This window comes from Schistocerca americana, chromosome 6, assembly GCF_021461395.2.
Source record: "Schistocerca americana isolate TAMUIC-IGC-003095 chromosome 6, iqSchAmer2.1, whole genome shotgun sequence".
In the NCBI taxonomy this organism is placed as follows: Eukaryota; Metazoa; Arthropoda; class Insecta; order Orthoptera; family Acrididae; genus Schistocerca; species Schistocerca americana.
This window is the reverse complement of record NC_060124.1, coordinates 537,549,913-537,566,666: the sequence shown is the minus strand read 5'-3', so window position 1 is coordinate 537,566,666 and position 16,754 is coordinate 537,549,913. Positions and strand designations below refer to the sequence as shown.

The 16,754-nt window shown below is 43.7% G+C and overlaps 1 protein-coding gene across 1 annotated transcript in view; it reads right to left on the bottom strand.

Annotated features, from left to right (window-relative positions):
* Positions 1–4,264: 4,264 nt before the first annotated feature.
* The window catches only part of LOC124619635, a 50,446-nt gene continuing 37,956 nt past the window's right edge, over positions 4,265–16,754 (bottom strand). The window contains exon 3 of the mRNA XM_047146149.1: positions 4,265–5,805. Coding sequence (XP_047002105.1) covers positions 4,552–5,802 — 1,251 coding nt within the window. The 5' untranslated portion in view covers positions 5,803–5,805 and the 3' untranslated portion in view covers positions 4,265–4,551. The remainder of the gene's footprint in view (positions 5,806–16,754) is intronic.

The window sequence follows — 16,754 nt, the reverse complement described above, 5'->3', positions numbered from 1 at the left end:
TGCCATTCCGCCGGCAGTGCACCATGTGCTAAAGAAGTGAAATGCACTAAGTCCGCCTGTCAATTTTAAAACTGTTGCGTACAAATAACTAACGCTCAGGAAGTTTGACCATGGTATAATTATTAAATAAATTGATGTACTGTTTTATTTAAATCTTATCTAGTGATAGAGAGACGTTTATTGTTTTGTTTCAAACACTTTCGAGTGAGGCTAATGTAATTTTGAAAACGGCAGTTACCATCAACATAAAAATGGCTCAAAACGAATAATTCATATGGAAATACGAGTAAAAAGAATTTATGATGGGTTTGAATTGCGTTCTTGGAGTTAATGAACTTAATGCTGTAGTTTTGTAACTAGCTAATTGCTGCACTCAAATATGTTTCTTGCATTAGTCAGTCTGATTGCAATTTGCTGCAAGTAAGTATGCTATTTCTTAGTTAACAACTGTAGTTGAAGCAAATTTTTCCAAGAGCTGGATAGCGTGATAAATCCATCAACACGTGTACAAAAATTTACTTCTCGTCAAGGCACTAACAAGATGTTCACTGCGATTTCAGATGAGTCCTCGTAAGTTTCCCTATGCAAGAAAGAGCATGGTATGTCCTGATATTTGCTGAATTTCAGTTTATTGTTACAGTTCAGTATAACTATAGACAAGAGCGTAATTTTGCTACAGTTTTCTCCTTAGGATTAAGGAAATCATTAAATAAGACTGTACGCGTGGACATCTCCAGGAGACAACTTTAATATCAGTTTGATTATACTGGCAGAAGAAAGGTACAGAAATAAAACTGCGAAAGTGCTCATTGTCGTATTTTCATTCATCAGTTCATTAATTCATTCATTCATTCTCTTAGAAGACAAAGGCTATGGGAAATTCGCACCTAGGAAAAATAAGAAAATAATAAGCCGAGACATCTCAGGCATTATCACATAGCCACGACTTAAAGGAACGAAAAACCGAGAGATAATAGTGAATATTGAAATTGGATTAAGGGTTCCGTAATAACTAGAAAGAAATTTGTGCGCTATGTAAAAGGAACGAACGTGTCACACGAAAAAATTACTACGAAAATTGAGCTGAGGAGAAAGTTCAGAAACAGAATCAACTAAGAGGCACAAAAAGCTTAACGTTAGGGCTGCGATGAAATGTCGAGTGTGCTAGAGTGAAGTCATTGGTATAAGACTGCATTGGACACTCATCCATTAGAAAGGAAAGGGACATATGACATCATGTATGAAGATTAACAGTGTGGTGTGGAAACAAAATACATGGGGAAGAAGCAATGTGGAAATTACTAGCAAAAAATGAAAAGGAAGTGTACAAAGGTCAAAATATGCTTCTTAAATGATGTGATGAGCACTAGGGGAAAGACTTATTCAGAAATTAAAATCTTTTTACGCGTTTTTATAGACTGTGAGAAGATTTCTGATAATGTAGAATGGAAGAAACGTTCACAAATAACGAGGAAACGAAGAATGGCCTGTAAAGGTGGAATATTTATTAAAGTGCTGTACTTAGCACAAAATATAATGGTCAGAACGGAAGCGCAGGAATGGATCTTATAAGAAATAGATAAAGATGTAAGACTAACTGTGTTATTCCATACTTTTCGAGGAACATCTACAATACACGATAATGAATTTCCCAGAACAGTCAAAGGTATGTAAGATATGGAAAAAATGTGTGGACTGAAATTTGCAGACCATGTGGTCCTCCGAACAGACAGTGAGAAATAACTTCAGGAATTGTGGAAAGAGTAGTATACTGAAAATGTTTTTGGGATGCAAATTGTTGTGAAAGCTGGAAGAAATGTTAAGTGGGGAAAAACTAGAATACGTACAATAATACAAATATCTAGGAAGCAGAACAGAGGATGGAAGGACGAATTTGAAGTGAGCAGAAACTCGACTAACAACAACGGAGAAGGCGTTTGTTAAGAACGGTATGATATTTTGCAAAAATACCATCCTCAGCCTGAAGAAATGGCTGATACATTTTGTCTGGAATGTCCTGTTACATAATGCAGAAAATTGGATTACATAGTTTGGTATGGTGTGAAATAAGGAAGTGCTCAAAAGTGTGGGAGAAGACAAGCAATTACTGACAGCAACAAAAATAAGAAAGAAAAATCTCATTAGGTTTATACTAAGAGCATTTTGAATCACAAAAAAGGAATGTGGCAAATACGGCAAACTGGGAAAGGAAACAATGGCTTGTACAAAACTAATGAAATAATCCAGAAATCAGACATCTGCCATATTAGGTGAAAAATACTGATTTTACACAAAAGTAACTGAGTCTAGGTATCAAAGATTGGATTTTATAAATTCTGTGGATTTGAAGAATATTATGCCATGTAATTTTCTTCAGAAAAACTATTTTTTATGTGTGTGGATAGTTGTGTTGAAGAAATTGTCGTACTTAAGTTCTCAGGTAATACTCAGTACACTGGAAGTGTTCTGTATCTCGCCCAAAGTGCAAGCGACGAACAGGTCAACTAACAGAAACATCATGGCACTCGATCCCTTTCTGTAAAAACTACGGCTAGTGAGAATTATTTTGAAGTCATGATGTGGGATTCCTCTTGCAGAAGCTGAAGACGAGTAGGAACGTATTCTTTACCCACAGGAGAGTGCTTCATCGCATTTCGGCTCAGAAGTGCTAAATAAGCTCCCAACCGTTAGCCTGTTGACGGATATGTACGAGGTGCATTCAAGTTCTAAGGCCTCCGATTTTTTTTCTCCAGACTGGAAAGAAGTAGAAACATGCGCATTGTTTTAAAATGAGGCCGCGTTCATTGTCAATACGTCCCAGAGATGGCAGCACCGTATGGCAGATGGAATTTTACCGCCAGCGGCGAGAATGAGAACTGTTTTAAATACTTAAAATGGCGACGTTTTCCTTACTTGAACAGCGCGCAATCATTCGTTTTCTGAATTTGCGTGGTGTGAGACCAATTGAAATTCATCGACAGTTGAAGGAGACATGTGATGATGGAGTTATGGATGTGTCGAAAGTGCGTTCGTGGGTGCGACAGTTTAATGAAGGAAGAACATCGTGTGACAACAAACCGAAACAACCTCGGGCTCGCACAAGCCGGTCTGACGACATGATCGAGAAAGTGGAGAGAATTGTTTTGGGGGATCGCCGAATGACTGTTGAACAGATCGCCTCCAGAGTTGGAATTTCTGTGGGTTCTGTGCACACAAGCCTGCATGACGACCTGAAAATGCGAAAAGTGTCATCCAGGTGGGTGCCATGAATGCTGACGGACGACCACATGGCTGCCCGTGTGGCATGTTGCCAAGCAATGTTGATGCGCTACGACAGCATGAATGGGACTTTCTTTTCGTCGGTTGTGACAATGGATGAGACGTGGATGCCATTTTTCAATCCAGAAACAAAGCGCCAGTCAGCTCAATGAAAGCACACAGATTCACCGCCACCAAAAAAATTTCGGGTAACCGCCAGCGCTGAAAAAATGATGGTGTCGATGTTCTGGGACAGCGAGGGCGTAATCCTTACCCATTGCGTTCCAAAGGGCACTACGGTAACAGGTGCGTCCTACGAAAATGTTTTGAAGAACAAATTCCTTCCTGCACTGCAACAAAAACGTCCGGGAAGGGCTGCGCATGTGCTGTTTCACTAAGACAACGCACCCGCACATCTAGCTAACGTTACGCAACAGTTTCTTCGTGATAACAACTTTGAAGTGATTCCTCATGCTCCCTACTCACCTGACCTGGCTCCTAGTGACTATTGGCTTTTTCCAACAATGAAAGACACTCTCCGTGGCCGCACATTCACCAGCCATACTGCTATTGCCTCAGCGATTTTCCAGTGGTCAAAACAGACTCCTAAAGAAGCCTTCGCCGCTGCCATGGAATCATGGCGTCAGCGTTGTGAAAAATGTGTACGTCTGCAGGGCGATTACGTCGAGAAGTAACGCCAGTTTCATCGATTTCGGGTGAGTAGTTAATTAGAAAAAAAATCGGAGGCCTTAGAACTTGAATGCACCTCGTACATTTTGCACACTGACTGGGCCTTCACGTTCCAGATCTCACAATTCCAATTTTTTTCTGAGGCCATATTAAGGACGTAGTTTAGTCTGCGAATGTTGTTTCATTCATTTGCAAGCACAGCAGAAATAATAATTGCATTTTTACTATGTGGGGCCCAGGTAAAGGATAGACAGGGAATCTCGTTGAGATTTATGGTAGAAAGGGAATCTTGTTGAGATTTATAGTGCTGAAAATCTTACCCATAACGGAGTTTATTAACGAGACGATAAAAACATACATAGGTTGCCAATATTTTTACATAGTGTATATCATTCTTATGTGCAATAACATGTTACAGTGTCAAATATAGTTACTGTTACTGAAAGACTGGTCATCTAGATATTATCAGTGCTGAGTGACTGGAAATATACGATTGCTACTTCAGGTGACAGGACTAAGAATAAAACATGGAGAAAACATGGTCACTCTACTTAATTTTTAGATACACAACAGTCAAGTTTGTTTCGTCAGAAAATAAAAAAACTAATTACTTGAGAATAAACCTTTCTTTTCAAATCGTGGAAGCATCTGCTTTACAGCTTCCACATACGAAGCACCTGCGAAGGCCTTTCTGTTGGTATCACTGTCATTTTCTTTGACTGAAGACTCTACGTCGAACCTCGTCTCTTCTTCAGTGCGTACAACCGGCAACACACCTACCGATGCGAATACGGCGTACAGAGAGTGCTCTTCGAAATCTTCCAGAAGCTCCTCGAAGGATATCTGTTTGTCGGTACTGACACCAATATCGCTCATCACTTCGACTAAATGGTTGTGGTACTCTTTCAAAAGGTCTGTCAAGTGATCGGAGTACACTTCTTCCGTGAGACTCGTGTGTGTAAAATACTGTAAGTCAATCGAAGGCGAATTGTATGAAGCCAACTGGAAATCAAGGAGAACCACGTCTCGGACGACTCCGCCTGCATATTTGAACATGATGTTGTTGACCCAGGTATCTGCGTGGGTTAGCACACGAAACTTTCTCTTCCGTTTCACCAACTCTAGTAGCCGTGGAAATATGTTTTCCGAGAGAGCTCGCACTTTGGGTGCGTACTTGGAGTACGGTTTCTCTAGCGTCTCCAGCTGATCTGCAAGTAATTTGCAGCCCTGTTTCACGTAGGGTTCCAGGTGCTTAGCCATGTCTCCCTCAAACATTCGAAAGGTCTGGTAGCGGTCCAGCGCAGATGGTCTCTGCTCGTACAGCCTGACGGAAGACGCGTGGAACTCTGCCAGTTTCCTGACCACAAGTCTGGCGTGTGCGAGGTCTAGTCCCTTGCACCTCTTCGCCAAAGCGAACCCTCTGGCCTTCAAATCCTCGAGCACTACGTAGCTGACTGGCTCCCGTCCGGAGGCGAAACACTTTGCTGACAGCTGCGTGTATTTGCCGGGGACCGCTTCCTCCAGGATTTTCGACATCGCAGGAATCGTCTCGCAGAACATGAGAGTCTCTTGTTCGAAGGCTTGCATGTCCTGTGCTATTGTCTTCATGACTTCGCTGTCTGGGAGACATTTTATTATCAACGACACGCTCCTTTTATACTGTTTCACGTTGTGCTCTAGGTGAACGGTCATGCGGTAGACTTCACTCAGGTAGTTGTCACCCGGAGCTGTCGCTCGTTGGACGTCTACTGACAGGATCTTGAAGTCTCCACAACTGTTCGACTCCTTCAGCGAACTTTTCGCGAAGTCTTTGTTAAGCCACACGGGCAGAACGACGCCGGCTTCGGCGGTCATTTCCTGCAACAAAAGAAACGAAATATGTGTTAATCTTTGATTAAAAACTGAACTTCCACGAATGTCTGACGGAGTCTCGATGTCATACGTTTCAGCAAATACACACAGTGATACATATCTTATTTTCAAGTCAATTTTATTAATAATTTGTTAAAAAATTAAGCTGTTGAGGATTACATGACAAGTATCATTTCGTAATCTCGTGATTCACCAAAATACAGACATCAGCTTTTTAAAGATTGTAATTATCGATGCGAGACATTTCTTATAAAAGATGAGCTACCTTACAGTGTTATTCTGTAAAACGTGATGTGCAGTATATTAACTTCTTCATAATTGTGAGGTTCATTGACATGAAGAGCAGAACTTTTCGGCCCTATTTTTTCGAGAAGCATTAGCATGTTCTGTTTGTAATTCTTGTTAGTGTATAAATGTTAAAAGATTCGAAAACCGTCTAATTATTAGCACCTTAGTCTGTACAACATTTATCATTGCTATCACATCATTTGTTGAACAGATCTGAATAAATTGCATATTTGTGAATTAAAAGAATGTCTTTTAGAACCATTTCTACCATTTGCTTTGTTGTTATCAACCTTTATGGACTACGTAAAATTAAAATCAATGAAAATTATCTATCTTGGCTTATCATTCGCATATATGACACATAGCAATGGACTCAAGAATAAACATTGCAGAACTTCGTAAGTGATTTAACCATAGTCAGACAGTTCTGTTTTACCTCCACTAGTTCAATGGTTTAGCGTTTAAATAATGTTTAGTATTCTGTTCAAAGACAGTAAACTAAACTATCGTATCTTTTACTAAAACATTTATTAAAACTGTACAAATTGCGTTTATCTGTAATCATAGTTCTTTAGGAAAACTTTTTATCTACCAAGAGCGTAGGGATGGGTAGTTCGATTACTATTTTCGACAACTTAAATGGCCATCTTCAGATCTGAAAGTATAGGTCGGCTACAGTTCAGTATTCATAATACGAACAATGGACGAAATTAGTGATTTTATAATAGTTGTAACAATACATATCGCATAATAGAAAGTAGTGTCTAGATCACCTATTGAAGCAAGATGCATTGTCACAAGCATATTTACAATTCCAAAGCGTAAGATGAAGTTGAATCAAATTTGTGGAAATAATCCACAGTCGTCAATAAAAAAAAACTACATACGAAGAGATTTTTTTAATAAAACTTATCTCAGAAACTGTGATTATTAAATACGCTATTCATCTTTTCATTGTCCAGTATAACAGTTACATCATAGTCAATTAATGAGACAAGATAAGGAGCATCTTCCCTGTTGACAGTATCGGATGAGGTTACCAACCGACAGCGACAGGCAAACTGTCCGATATTGTGGATATCACTTTTTGTCATTGAAGCTGTCAACAGGCTGCATTTCAGTAAACAAAGAATTCTTTTACATATTAATATAAAGGAATTAAATAATGTGCAGTAGTCTAAAAACAGGTAGACGCAGAGTACATTAGAATGTTTTTGAACTGCTGCACATTTTGCATTTTTTTATGTTATTCTGTGAGTATGATATGATCACGTAACTGTCACCTGGGGCAGCTTCTAGGATTAAAATGTTCGTATTCACAATATCGGTCAGTCTGCCTATTGCTGTCAGATGGTTAACTTCATCCGCTACTGTCAACAGACATAATGGCTCCTTAATGTTGTCCCATTATATCAGAATGGTTCAAATGGCTCTAAGTACTATGGGACCTAACATCTGAGGTCATCAGTCCCCTAGACTTAGAACTACTTAAACCTAACTAACCTAAGGACAGGCAAGATTGGAACCCGCAACCGTAGCAGCAGCGCGGCTCCGGACTGAAGCGCCTAGAACAGCTCGGCCACAGCGACCGGCTGTATCTGTCGTACTGCACAATGAAATAGTGCATAGCGTATCTAATATCTATTCAGGGTTATTCAGCTGTTCCTACCACTGTCGTTTTAAGTAACCCCAATGTCATACCTGGCCTTCAAAAACCATATGTGAGGATTTCGTACCATCTCTCTCACTATGAGCAAACTATTAGTCCCACAGAAAAAGTGAGGAGGACCCTTTTTGTGGTTTCATTGATTCACAGGTGTCACATCGGACAGCATTGTGAAAGCTGCACTATATTTCAACGTGACAGCTGCTCGTCATCTTCAGGTGCTTACTTACGAGTTGCTGCAGTGGCTCGCCAGAATGTACGCTGACTCGCTAGAAAAGCGCAGGCGCCAACGGGTGGCGCTGCCGCGTCATCGTAGACGAGTCCTAGAGCACGGCGACATACAATGCCCGGACTCGTTCGTCTGTGGTTGACGATGTCTTAGTACCGCCAATGCTAGTTCCTATGCTATGATGAGCTGAAATCCCCTGTCTCTATTAATCAGGTCGTTACTTATAGGGCCGGCCGGGGTGGCCGAGCGGTTCTAGGCGCTACAGTCTGGAACCGAGCGTTCGCTACGGTCGCAGGTTCGAATCCTGCCTCGGGCATGGATGTGTGTGATGTCCTTAAGTTAGTTAGGTTTAAGTAGTTCTAAGTTCTAGGGGACTGATGACCTTAGAAGTTAAGTCCCATAGTGCTCAGAGCCATTTGTTACTTATAGGTATTTCGACTGCTTCTATAAATATGGAGTCCCAGTACGTGCAAGCGGACGAAAGGATCTCTCCATGGTTCATGCTGTGTCCCGTGACAAGACAGAGTTCAGTAACAGCAGACATTTCTGGCTGACCCAGAGTGGTGTGACATCTGTGTCTATCCGTAACGCTGCGACACGTGTGACCAATGTATGTTTTCCTACACTGGCACGCGATTTTATATACTCCTGGTCTCCTCAGACCTAGATCGTCTTTAACAGAAGCCAGCATCGTTTGCAATCGCTCTAAAGGGCGAAAGATTGATGTTTCTTGGACGGTCTGCCGATCATAAAGGACACACCACCGACGTAGGGTAGAAGAACCATCCTCGTGGGGTTCTCCGTTTCTTCTGGCTGCTCTTGAGATGTAGTGAGTGCAAGTTGAAATGCATTACGAATCTGTTTACCAGAGTGCCAGTCTTGTACGAAAACAGAGCGAAGATGGCTAAGCTTTGATGTTAAGCTCCCTGCATATGAGTATGAACGAGATGAGTGATGGCAGTTCGTAGCTCGTACATAAGACGTCAGTGTGACTTGGTTCACGAAATACAGTGCGACCCAAGAAACAGTTATCTTTTCTGCGGGCCAAGGCATCTAACAACGGGAGGCCTTCATTTTTCTCTACTTCCATGGTGGAGTAAACGCTCGGATGGAAGGAGTTAAGGTGTTCCGAAAACCCAGGATATCATAGTGCTCCATGTGGCCATATTACGAAGGTGTCGTCCACATGTCTTCAAAAACATTTAGGTTTCAACACCGCTGACAGAAGTGCTTTTCGCTCGAGGTGTTCAAATGTTCAAATGTGTGTGAAATCTTATGGGACTTGACTGCTAAGGTCATCAGTCCCTAAGCTTACGCACTACTTAACCTAAATTATCCTAAGGACAAACACACACACACCCATGCCCGATGGAGGACTCGAACCTCCGCCAGGACCAGCTGCACAGTCCATGACTGCAGCGCCTTAAACCGCTCGGCTAATCCCGCGCGGCCGAGGTGTTCCATAAAAAGGTTAGCTACTATGAGAGACAAGCGGTTAACCATAGCAACACCGTCAGTTTTCTCAAAATATTATTCATTAAACGTGTGGACAATGCTGCGAGGTCATTTTCGGACAGAACACTGCTCCAGGCCGTAACGCAAAAACTTCCAAGTTCCACCACTTTACACGCCAATCATCGCAAGAACATAAAACCATGTTGACGCACTGTGTTTAGTTTCACAAATAAACAACTGAGTAACATTGCAATATCAGAGTTGGAAAAGGGACCAAACTTTGTGCCCACTCCAAATACCTTCCCTATCAAGATTTTTATAAGTATCATTGAGCAAGATGTCCTGAAACTTCCCAGTGAGAGTGCTGAAGAAATGAGGCGAGAGACTCGCAGGACCACAGCTAGGATGCCCGAACACATGCAGAACATCGACACCGAAGAAAGAAAAGCGGTCCTTTTCTTAAGAGAATACACAGAAATAATAATTTCACCTGCTGGTAAGGGAAGTGCTACTGTTATTTTGTCTGCAACATCTTACATCGGCGAGATGGCGGATTTACTTCAATAGTCAACGCATCGTCGCCTCCAGAAGGATACAACTATTGCATTACAACGGAAGACATTCGTCCTTTTCAAATCCAGCCAGTTTCTTGAACTTCATGAAAGGAGTTTAAGAGTACAAGCGCCATTTCCACAGTTACTTTATGGGCTGCCTAAGATCCATAAGGAAGGGGTTCCGCTTCGCCCCTTTGTGACAAATACAGAAGCCCCAACATATTACCTAACAAAACATCTGCCTTCTCTTCTGAGCCCACTCCAAGGAACATCACATTCGAAACTCAGAAGATTTTATACAGGGACTGAGGACGTATCGTCAAGAACAAGCTGACGTCTTAAGTGAGTTTCGATGTGGTCTCTTCGTTCACTCGATTTCCTCTGGTGGATTCATTACAACTTATAGGAGCTAAGTTGGAGGAGGACATCTTACATCTATTCGGACATGTGCTTACCTCGACCTACTTTTTATTTAATGAACGATATTTTGAGAAAACTGACGGTTTTGCTGTGGGTGGTCCTTTGCCTCCGATTGTGGCTTGCCTTTTTATGGAACGCCGGCCGGAGTGGCCGAGCGGTTCTAGGCGCTACAGTCTGGAACCGCGAAACCGCTACGGTCGCAGGTTCGAATCCTGCCTCCGGCATGGATGTGTGTGATGTCCTTAGGTTAGTTAGATTTAAGTAGTTCTAAGTTCTAGGGGACTGATGACCTCAGCAGTTAAGTCCCATAGTGCTCAGAGCCATTTGAACCATTTTTTATGGAACACATCGAGGAGAAAGCACTTCAGTCAGCGGCGTTGAAACCTAAATATCTCCGCAGGTGTGTGGACGACACCTTCGTACTATGGCCACATGGGCAGTAAGGACTCCTGCGTTTGTGGGAAACCTGAAAGCCTTCCATCCGAGCGTTTACTTCACCATGGAAGTAGAGAAAAATGGAAACATTCCGTTCTTATATGTCTTGGTCCACAGAAAAGAAGACGGTTAAAAATGGTTCAAATGGCTCTGAGCACTATGGGACTTAACAGCTGTGGTCATCAGTCCCCTAGAACTTAGAACTACTTAAACCTAACTAACCTAAGGACATCACACACATCCATGCCCGAGGCAGGATTTGAACCTGCGACCGTAGCGGTTGCGCGGTTCCAAACTGAAGCGCCTAGAACCGCTCGGCCACACAGGCCGGCAAGAAGACAGTTACTTGGGTCACAGTGTACATCGTAAACCAACTCATACTGACCTATACCTATGAGCTACGAGCTGCCGTCACTCACCTCAACCAAGTGTCGTATTACGGACTGTGTCGTTCATAGGGTTGTCTCAGATGCAGGCAGCTTAACTCTGTATTTGTACAACGGATTCGTAATGCGTGTCAACCTGCACTCAATAAACCTCAATAGCGGCCAGAAGAAGCGGTGAACTCCAAGGGGATAGTTTTTCTGCCCTACTTTGGTGGCGTGTCCTTTATGGCCGGCAGGCTGGTCAAGAAACTTCAAATAAAACGTGTCTTCCGTCCTCCGGCGCGACTGCAAACTGTACTGGATCTGTTAAAGACAACGTAGGTCCTAACGAGACCAAAAACGTATAAAATCCAGAGCCATTGTGGGAAATCATACATTGGCCAGACGTGCCGCACTGTTAAGGATAGATGCGCTGAACATAGACGTCACACCAGACTGGGGCAGCCAGAAAAGTCTGCTGTAGCTGAACACTGTCTTGACATGAGACACAGCATAAACTACGGAGGGACAAAGATCCTTCCGTCCGTTTTCATGTGCGGGATATACGTATAAATAACGAACTGATTCCCCCCCCCCCCCCCCCCCCCATGAACTATAGACCTTGCCAGCCTCAGCGATACAGATAGCCGTACCGTACGTGCAACCACAACGGAGGGATATCTGTTAAGAGGCCAGACAAACGTGTGGTTCCTGAAGAGGGGCAGCAGCCTTTTCAGTAGTTGCAGGGGCAACAGTCTGGATGATTGACTGATCTGGTCTTGTAACACTAACCAAAACGGCTTTGCTGTGCTGGTACTGCGAACGGCTGAAAGCAAGGGGAAACTTATTTTATAAGAAAAGTTAAGGAAAGGCAAACCTACGTTTCTAGCATTTGTAGACTTGGAGAACGCTTTAGACAATATTGACTGGAATACTCTCTTTCAAATTCTGAAGGTGGCAGGGGTAAAATACAGGGAGCGAAAGGCTATTTACAATTTGTACAGAAAGCAGATGGCAGTTATAAGAGTCGAGGGGCATGAAAGGGAAGCAGTGGTTGGGAAAGGAGTGAGACAGGGTTGTAGCCTCTCCCCGGTGTTATTCAATCTGTATATTGAGCAAGCAATAAAGGAAACAAAAGAAAAGTTCGGAGTAGGTATTAAAATCCATGGAGAAGAAATAAAAACTTTGAGGTTCGTCGATGACATTGTAATTCTGTCAGAAACAGCAAAGGACTTAGAAGAGCAGTTGAACGGAATGGACAGTGTCTTGAAAAGAGGGTATAAAATGATCATCAACAAAAGCAAAACGAGGATAATGGAATGTAATCGAATTAAGACGGGTGATGCTGAGGGAATTAGATTAGGAAATGAGACACTTAAAGTAGTAAAGGAGTTTTGCTATTTGGGGAGCAAAATAACTGATGATGGTCGAAGTAGAGAGGATATAAAATGTAGACTGGCAATGGGAAGGAAAGCGTTTCTGAAGAAGAAAAATTTGTTAACATCGAGTATAGATTTAAATGTCAGGAAGTCGTTTCTGAAAGTATTTGTATGGAGTGTAGCCGTGTATAGAAGTGAAACGTGGACGATAACTAGTTTAGATAAGAAGAGAATAGAAGCTTTCGAAATGTGGTGCTACAGAAGAATGCTGAAGATTAGATGGGTAGATCACATAACTAATGAGGAGGTATTGAATAGAATTGGGGAGAAGAGGAGCTTGTGGCACAACTTGACTAGAAGAAGGGATCAGTTGGTAGGACATGTTCTGAGACATCGAGGGATCGCCAATTTAGTATTGGAGGGCAGCGTGGAGGGTAAAAATCGTAGAGGGAGACCAACAGATGAGACACTAGGCAGGTCCAGAAGAATGTAGGCTGCAGTAGGTAATGGGAGATGAAGAAACTTGCACAGGATAGAGTAGCATGGAGCGCTGCATCAAACCAGTCTCAGGACTGAAGACCACAACAACAACAACAACAACGAACTGATTAATAGAGACACGGGATTTAGCTCAGCATGGCATGGGAACCATCACTGGCGGTACTAAGGCATCGTCGGCCGCAGACGAACGAATCCGTCTCAACACAGACGGGAAATCGGAGGCCGCACAAACTTAAACCTGGTCTCCAACACTGTCCACGCACGCGCTGGGCCGCGATTTGCAGCTACGTTTTTCTGCGTCGCGCATGCGGAGACCGTGGCCCGTTTCTCCGGCAGTGGGCAGTAAATGTCGCCGCGCTCTATGATTTGTCTATATTGGCATTATAGCCCCGTTCCTTGGCGCCTGCGTTTTTCTAGCGAACCAGAGCATATGTTGGCGAGCAACTGCAGCAAATCGTCAATAAGTACCCGATGATGTCGAGAAGTTTTCTCTTTGAAATGTAGTGCAGCTTCCACAACATTATCCGACGCCTTCCGTGAACCGATGAAGCATTACACCTTTTCTGTAGTTAATTTAACGTAGTGGGTTCGCTAGAGGCCAGGGGTTTGGAGTTATTCAAGAAAAATGTGCAAAATTGACCTTCAAACGCACCTTCACCCCCACACTCATATCCCTCCACTTATGATTCCGCCTATGTTATTCGTGGCATCCCCTCCTACCACTGTGCAAAAATGTCCGACTGCACGAACTATTCCAGATATTCGACCGGTTTTTGGTCTCTATTGATTGGGCTATTACACCACCGACATAGTCAGCTATTTCATTAACATTATTAATTTGAACGTGCCCAACAGGTGATGAAAGAAAAAGAAATTTTGTAAACTTTGTGCTAAAACTAACTGCATTTCTTAGTCAGAAGACGTGACGAATATACGATTTATGTTATGCTGTTGAAATGCACAGAATTGTTAGGTAAAATTTATACAAACGTCAATTTTACTGTTTGTAACTGCTCGACTAAGCCGGTGGCGTAATAAGGCCAGTCATTGAGGACCATAAAATGTCGAATATCGGTGGGATTGTTGTCTCTACAATTGCCTTCCCATTTCTGTCGATCCCTGTTGTACAGCCACTGGCGGAATCCGAGATAGAGAAGCGAAGGCGAAGAAGTGGGCTGTGGTGTTATTTGAAGGAGTCTTGTCGGTATTCATGTGAAGCTGTTTCGGAAAAGAAATTTGAAACACCTATTTCGTGAACGCCTGTCAGCCTCCTCCCAAAAGTTAGTTCATTGTTAGAGCCGAAAACATGGGAACGTAAGGGTTTAGCGTCCAGCATGGAGATGGGCGAGGACTGTGTGACGATTTCACGGGCGACGCAGACATTCTAAAGTACTGGTCATAAACAACGGTGCAGAGTGTCGTAAATCATGAACCGAGCCCTCAAGGTTCCAGCAGCATTTGATATGCTAACATTTTTAATACAACAGTTCAAAAACGTAAAAGAAAAGAGTGACGAACAGTTCAGAGAACAATCAATGGGAGCATGACGAAAAATTTACAAAATTACACTCCTGGAAATGGAAAAAAGAACACATTGACACCGGTGTGTCAGACCCACCATACTTGCTCCGGACACTGCGAGAGGGCTGTACAAGCAATGATCACACGCACGGCACAGCGGACACACCAGGAACCGCGGTGTTGGCCGTCGAATGGCGCTAGCTGCGCAGCATTTGTGCACCGCCGCCGTCAGTGTCAGCCAGTTTGCCGTGGCATACGGAGCTCCATCGCAGTCTTTAACACTGGTAGCATGCCGCGACAGCGTGGACGTGAACCGTATGTGCAGTTGACGGACTATGAGCGAGGGCGTATAGTGGGCATGCGGGAGGCCGGATGGACGTACCGCCGAATTGCTCAACACGTGGGGCGTCAGGTCTCCACAGTACATCGATGTTGTCGCCAGTGGTCGGCGGAAGGTGCACGTGCCCGTCGACCTGGGACCGGACCGCAGCGACGCACGGATGCACGCCAAGACCGTAGGATCCTACGCAGTGCCGTAGGGGACCGCACCGCCACTTCCCAGCAAATTAGGGACACTGTTGCTCCTGGGGTATCGGCGAGGACCATTCGCAACCGTCTCCATGAAGCTGGGCTACGGTCCCGCACACCGTTAGGCCGTCTTCCGCTCACGCCCCAACATCGTGCAGCCCGCCTCCAGTGGTGTCGCGACAGGCGTGAATGGAGGGACGAATGGAGACGTGTCGTCTTCAGCAATGAGAGTCGCTTCTGCCTTGGTGCCAATGATGGTCGTATGCGTGTTTGGCGCCGTGCAGGTGAGCGCCACAATCAGGACTGCATACGACCGAGGCACACAGGGCCAACACCCGGCATCATGGTGTGGGGAGCGATCTCCTACACTGGCCGTACACCACTGGTGATCGTCGAGGGGACACTGAATAGTGCACGATACATCCAAACCGTCATCGAATCCATCGTTCTACCATTCCTAGACCGGCAAGGGAACTTGCTGTTCCAACAGGACAATGCACGTCCGCATGTATCCCGTGCCACCCAACGTGCTCTAGAAGGTGTAAGTCAACTACCCTGGCCAGCAAGATCTCCGGATCTGTCCCCCATTGAGCATGTTTGGGACTGGATGAAGCGTCGTCTCACGCGGTCTGCACGTCCAGCACGAACGCTGGTCCAACTGAGGCGCCAGGTGGAAATGGCATGGCAAGCCGTTCCACAGGACTACACCCAGCATCTCTACGATCGTCTCCATGGGAGAATAGCAGCCTGCATTGCTGCGAAAGGTGGATATACACTGTACTAGTGCCGACATTGTGCATGCTCTGTTGCCTGTGTCTATGTGCCTGTGGTTCTGTCAGTGTGATCATGTGATGTATCTGACCCCAGGAATGTGTCAATAAAGTTTCCCCTTCCTGGGACAATGAATTCACGGTGTTCTTATTTCAATTTCCAGGAGTGTATATAATTATATAAGAAGATCGAAGAAAATCAAAGAGGAGTGAGGAACGAAATAAGAAACTCAAAGAGCAAGTTAAGCAGATACAGGATCGGTTAACACAGAAAGCTGACTAACATCTATGTGGTTTTGATCATAAATTTAGAACACTGGCTTTAGAAAGCTAAGGAAAATACTGATGAATCAAGAAAAGATATTGACAGCAACATGAAGAGTATCGAGACAAGTAGTACAAAGATAGGACAAGTCACGGAGAAGGTAAAGGTCATTAAGGAAGTACTAAGTTGCACAAAACTGCAATAAAGAAAGTAGATGAGCGAGTCGAAGTTTTTACCACAACCGAAGAACATGTGTGTAATGATTCGTCGTCTGATAGGACCGTTCCGACAAATTTGAGTGATCATGAAGAGATCACAGAGCTATTACAATTGAAGAAAAAATAGGCTTACACCAGTTTGCGAAACAGAGAAGCGTTAGTTACGTTACAGAAGGAAACATAGAGGAGCGGCAACTTCGAAAGTTGTGGAAAGGATGGTGATGCGAGCATCAGCGAAGCAGAAATGAGACGAGAAGTAGAAGAACTACGAGACTAAAGGCTTTTTGGTATCAGTCAAGGGTGACCTATGTCTCTGGAAATAGGGAAAATATACGGAGTG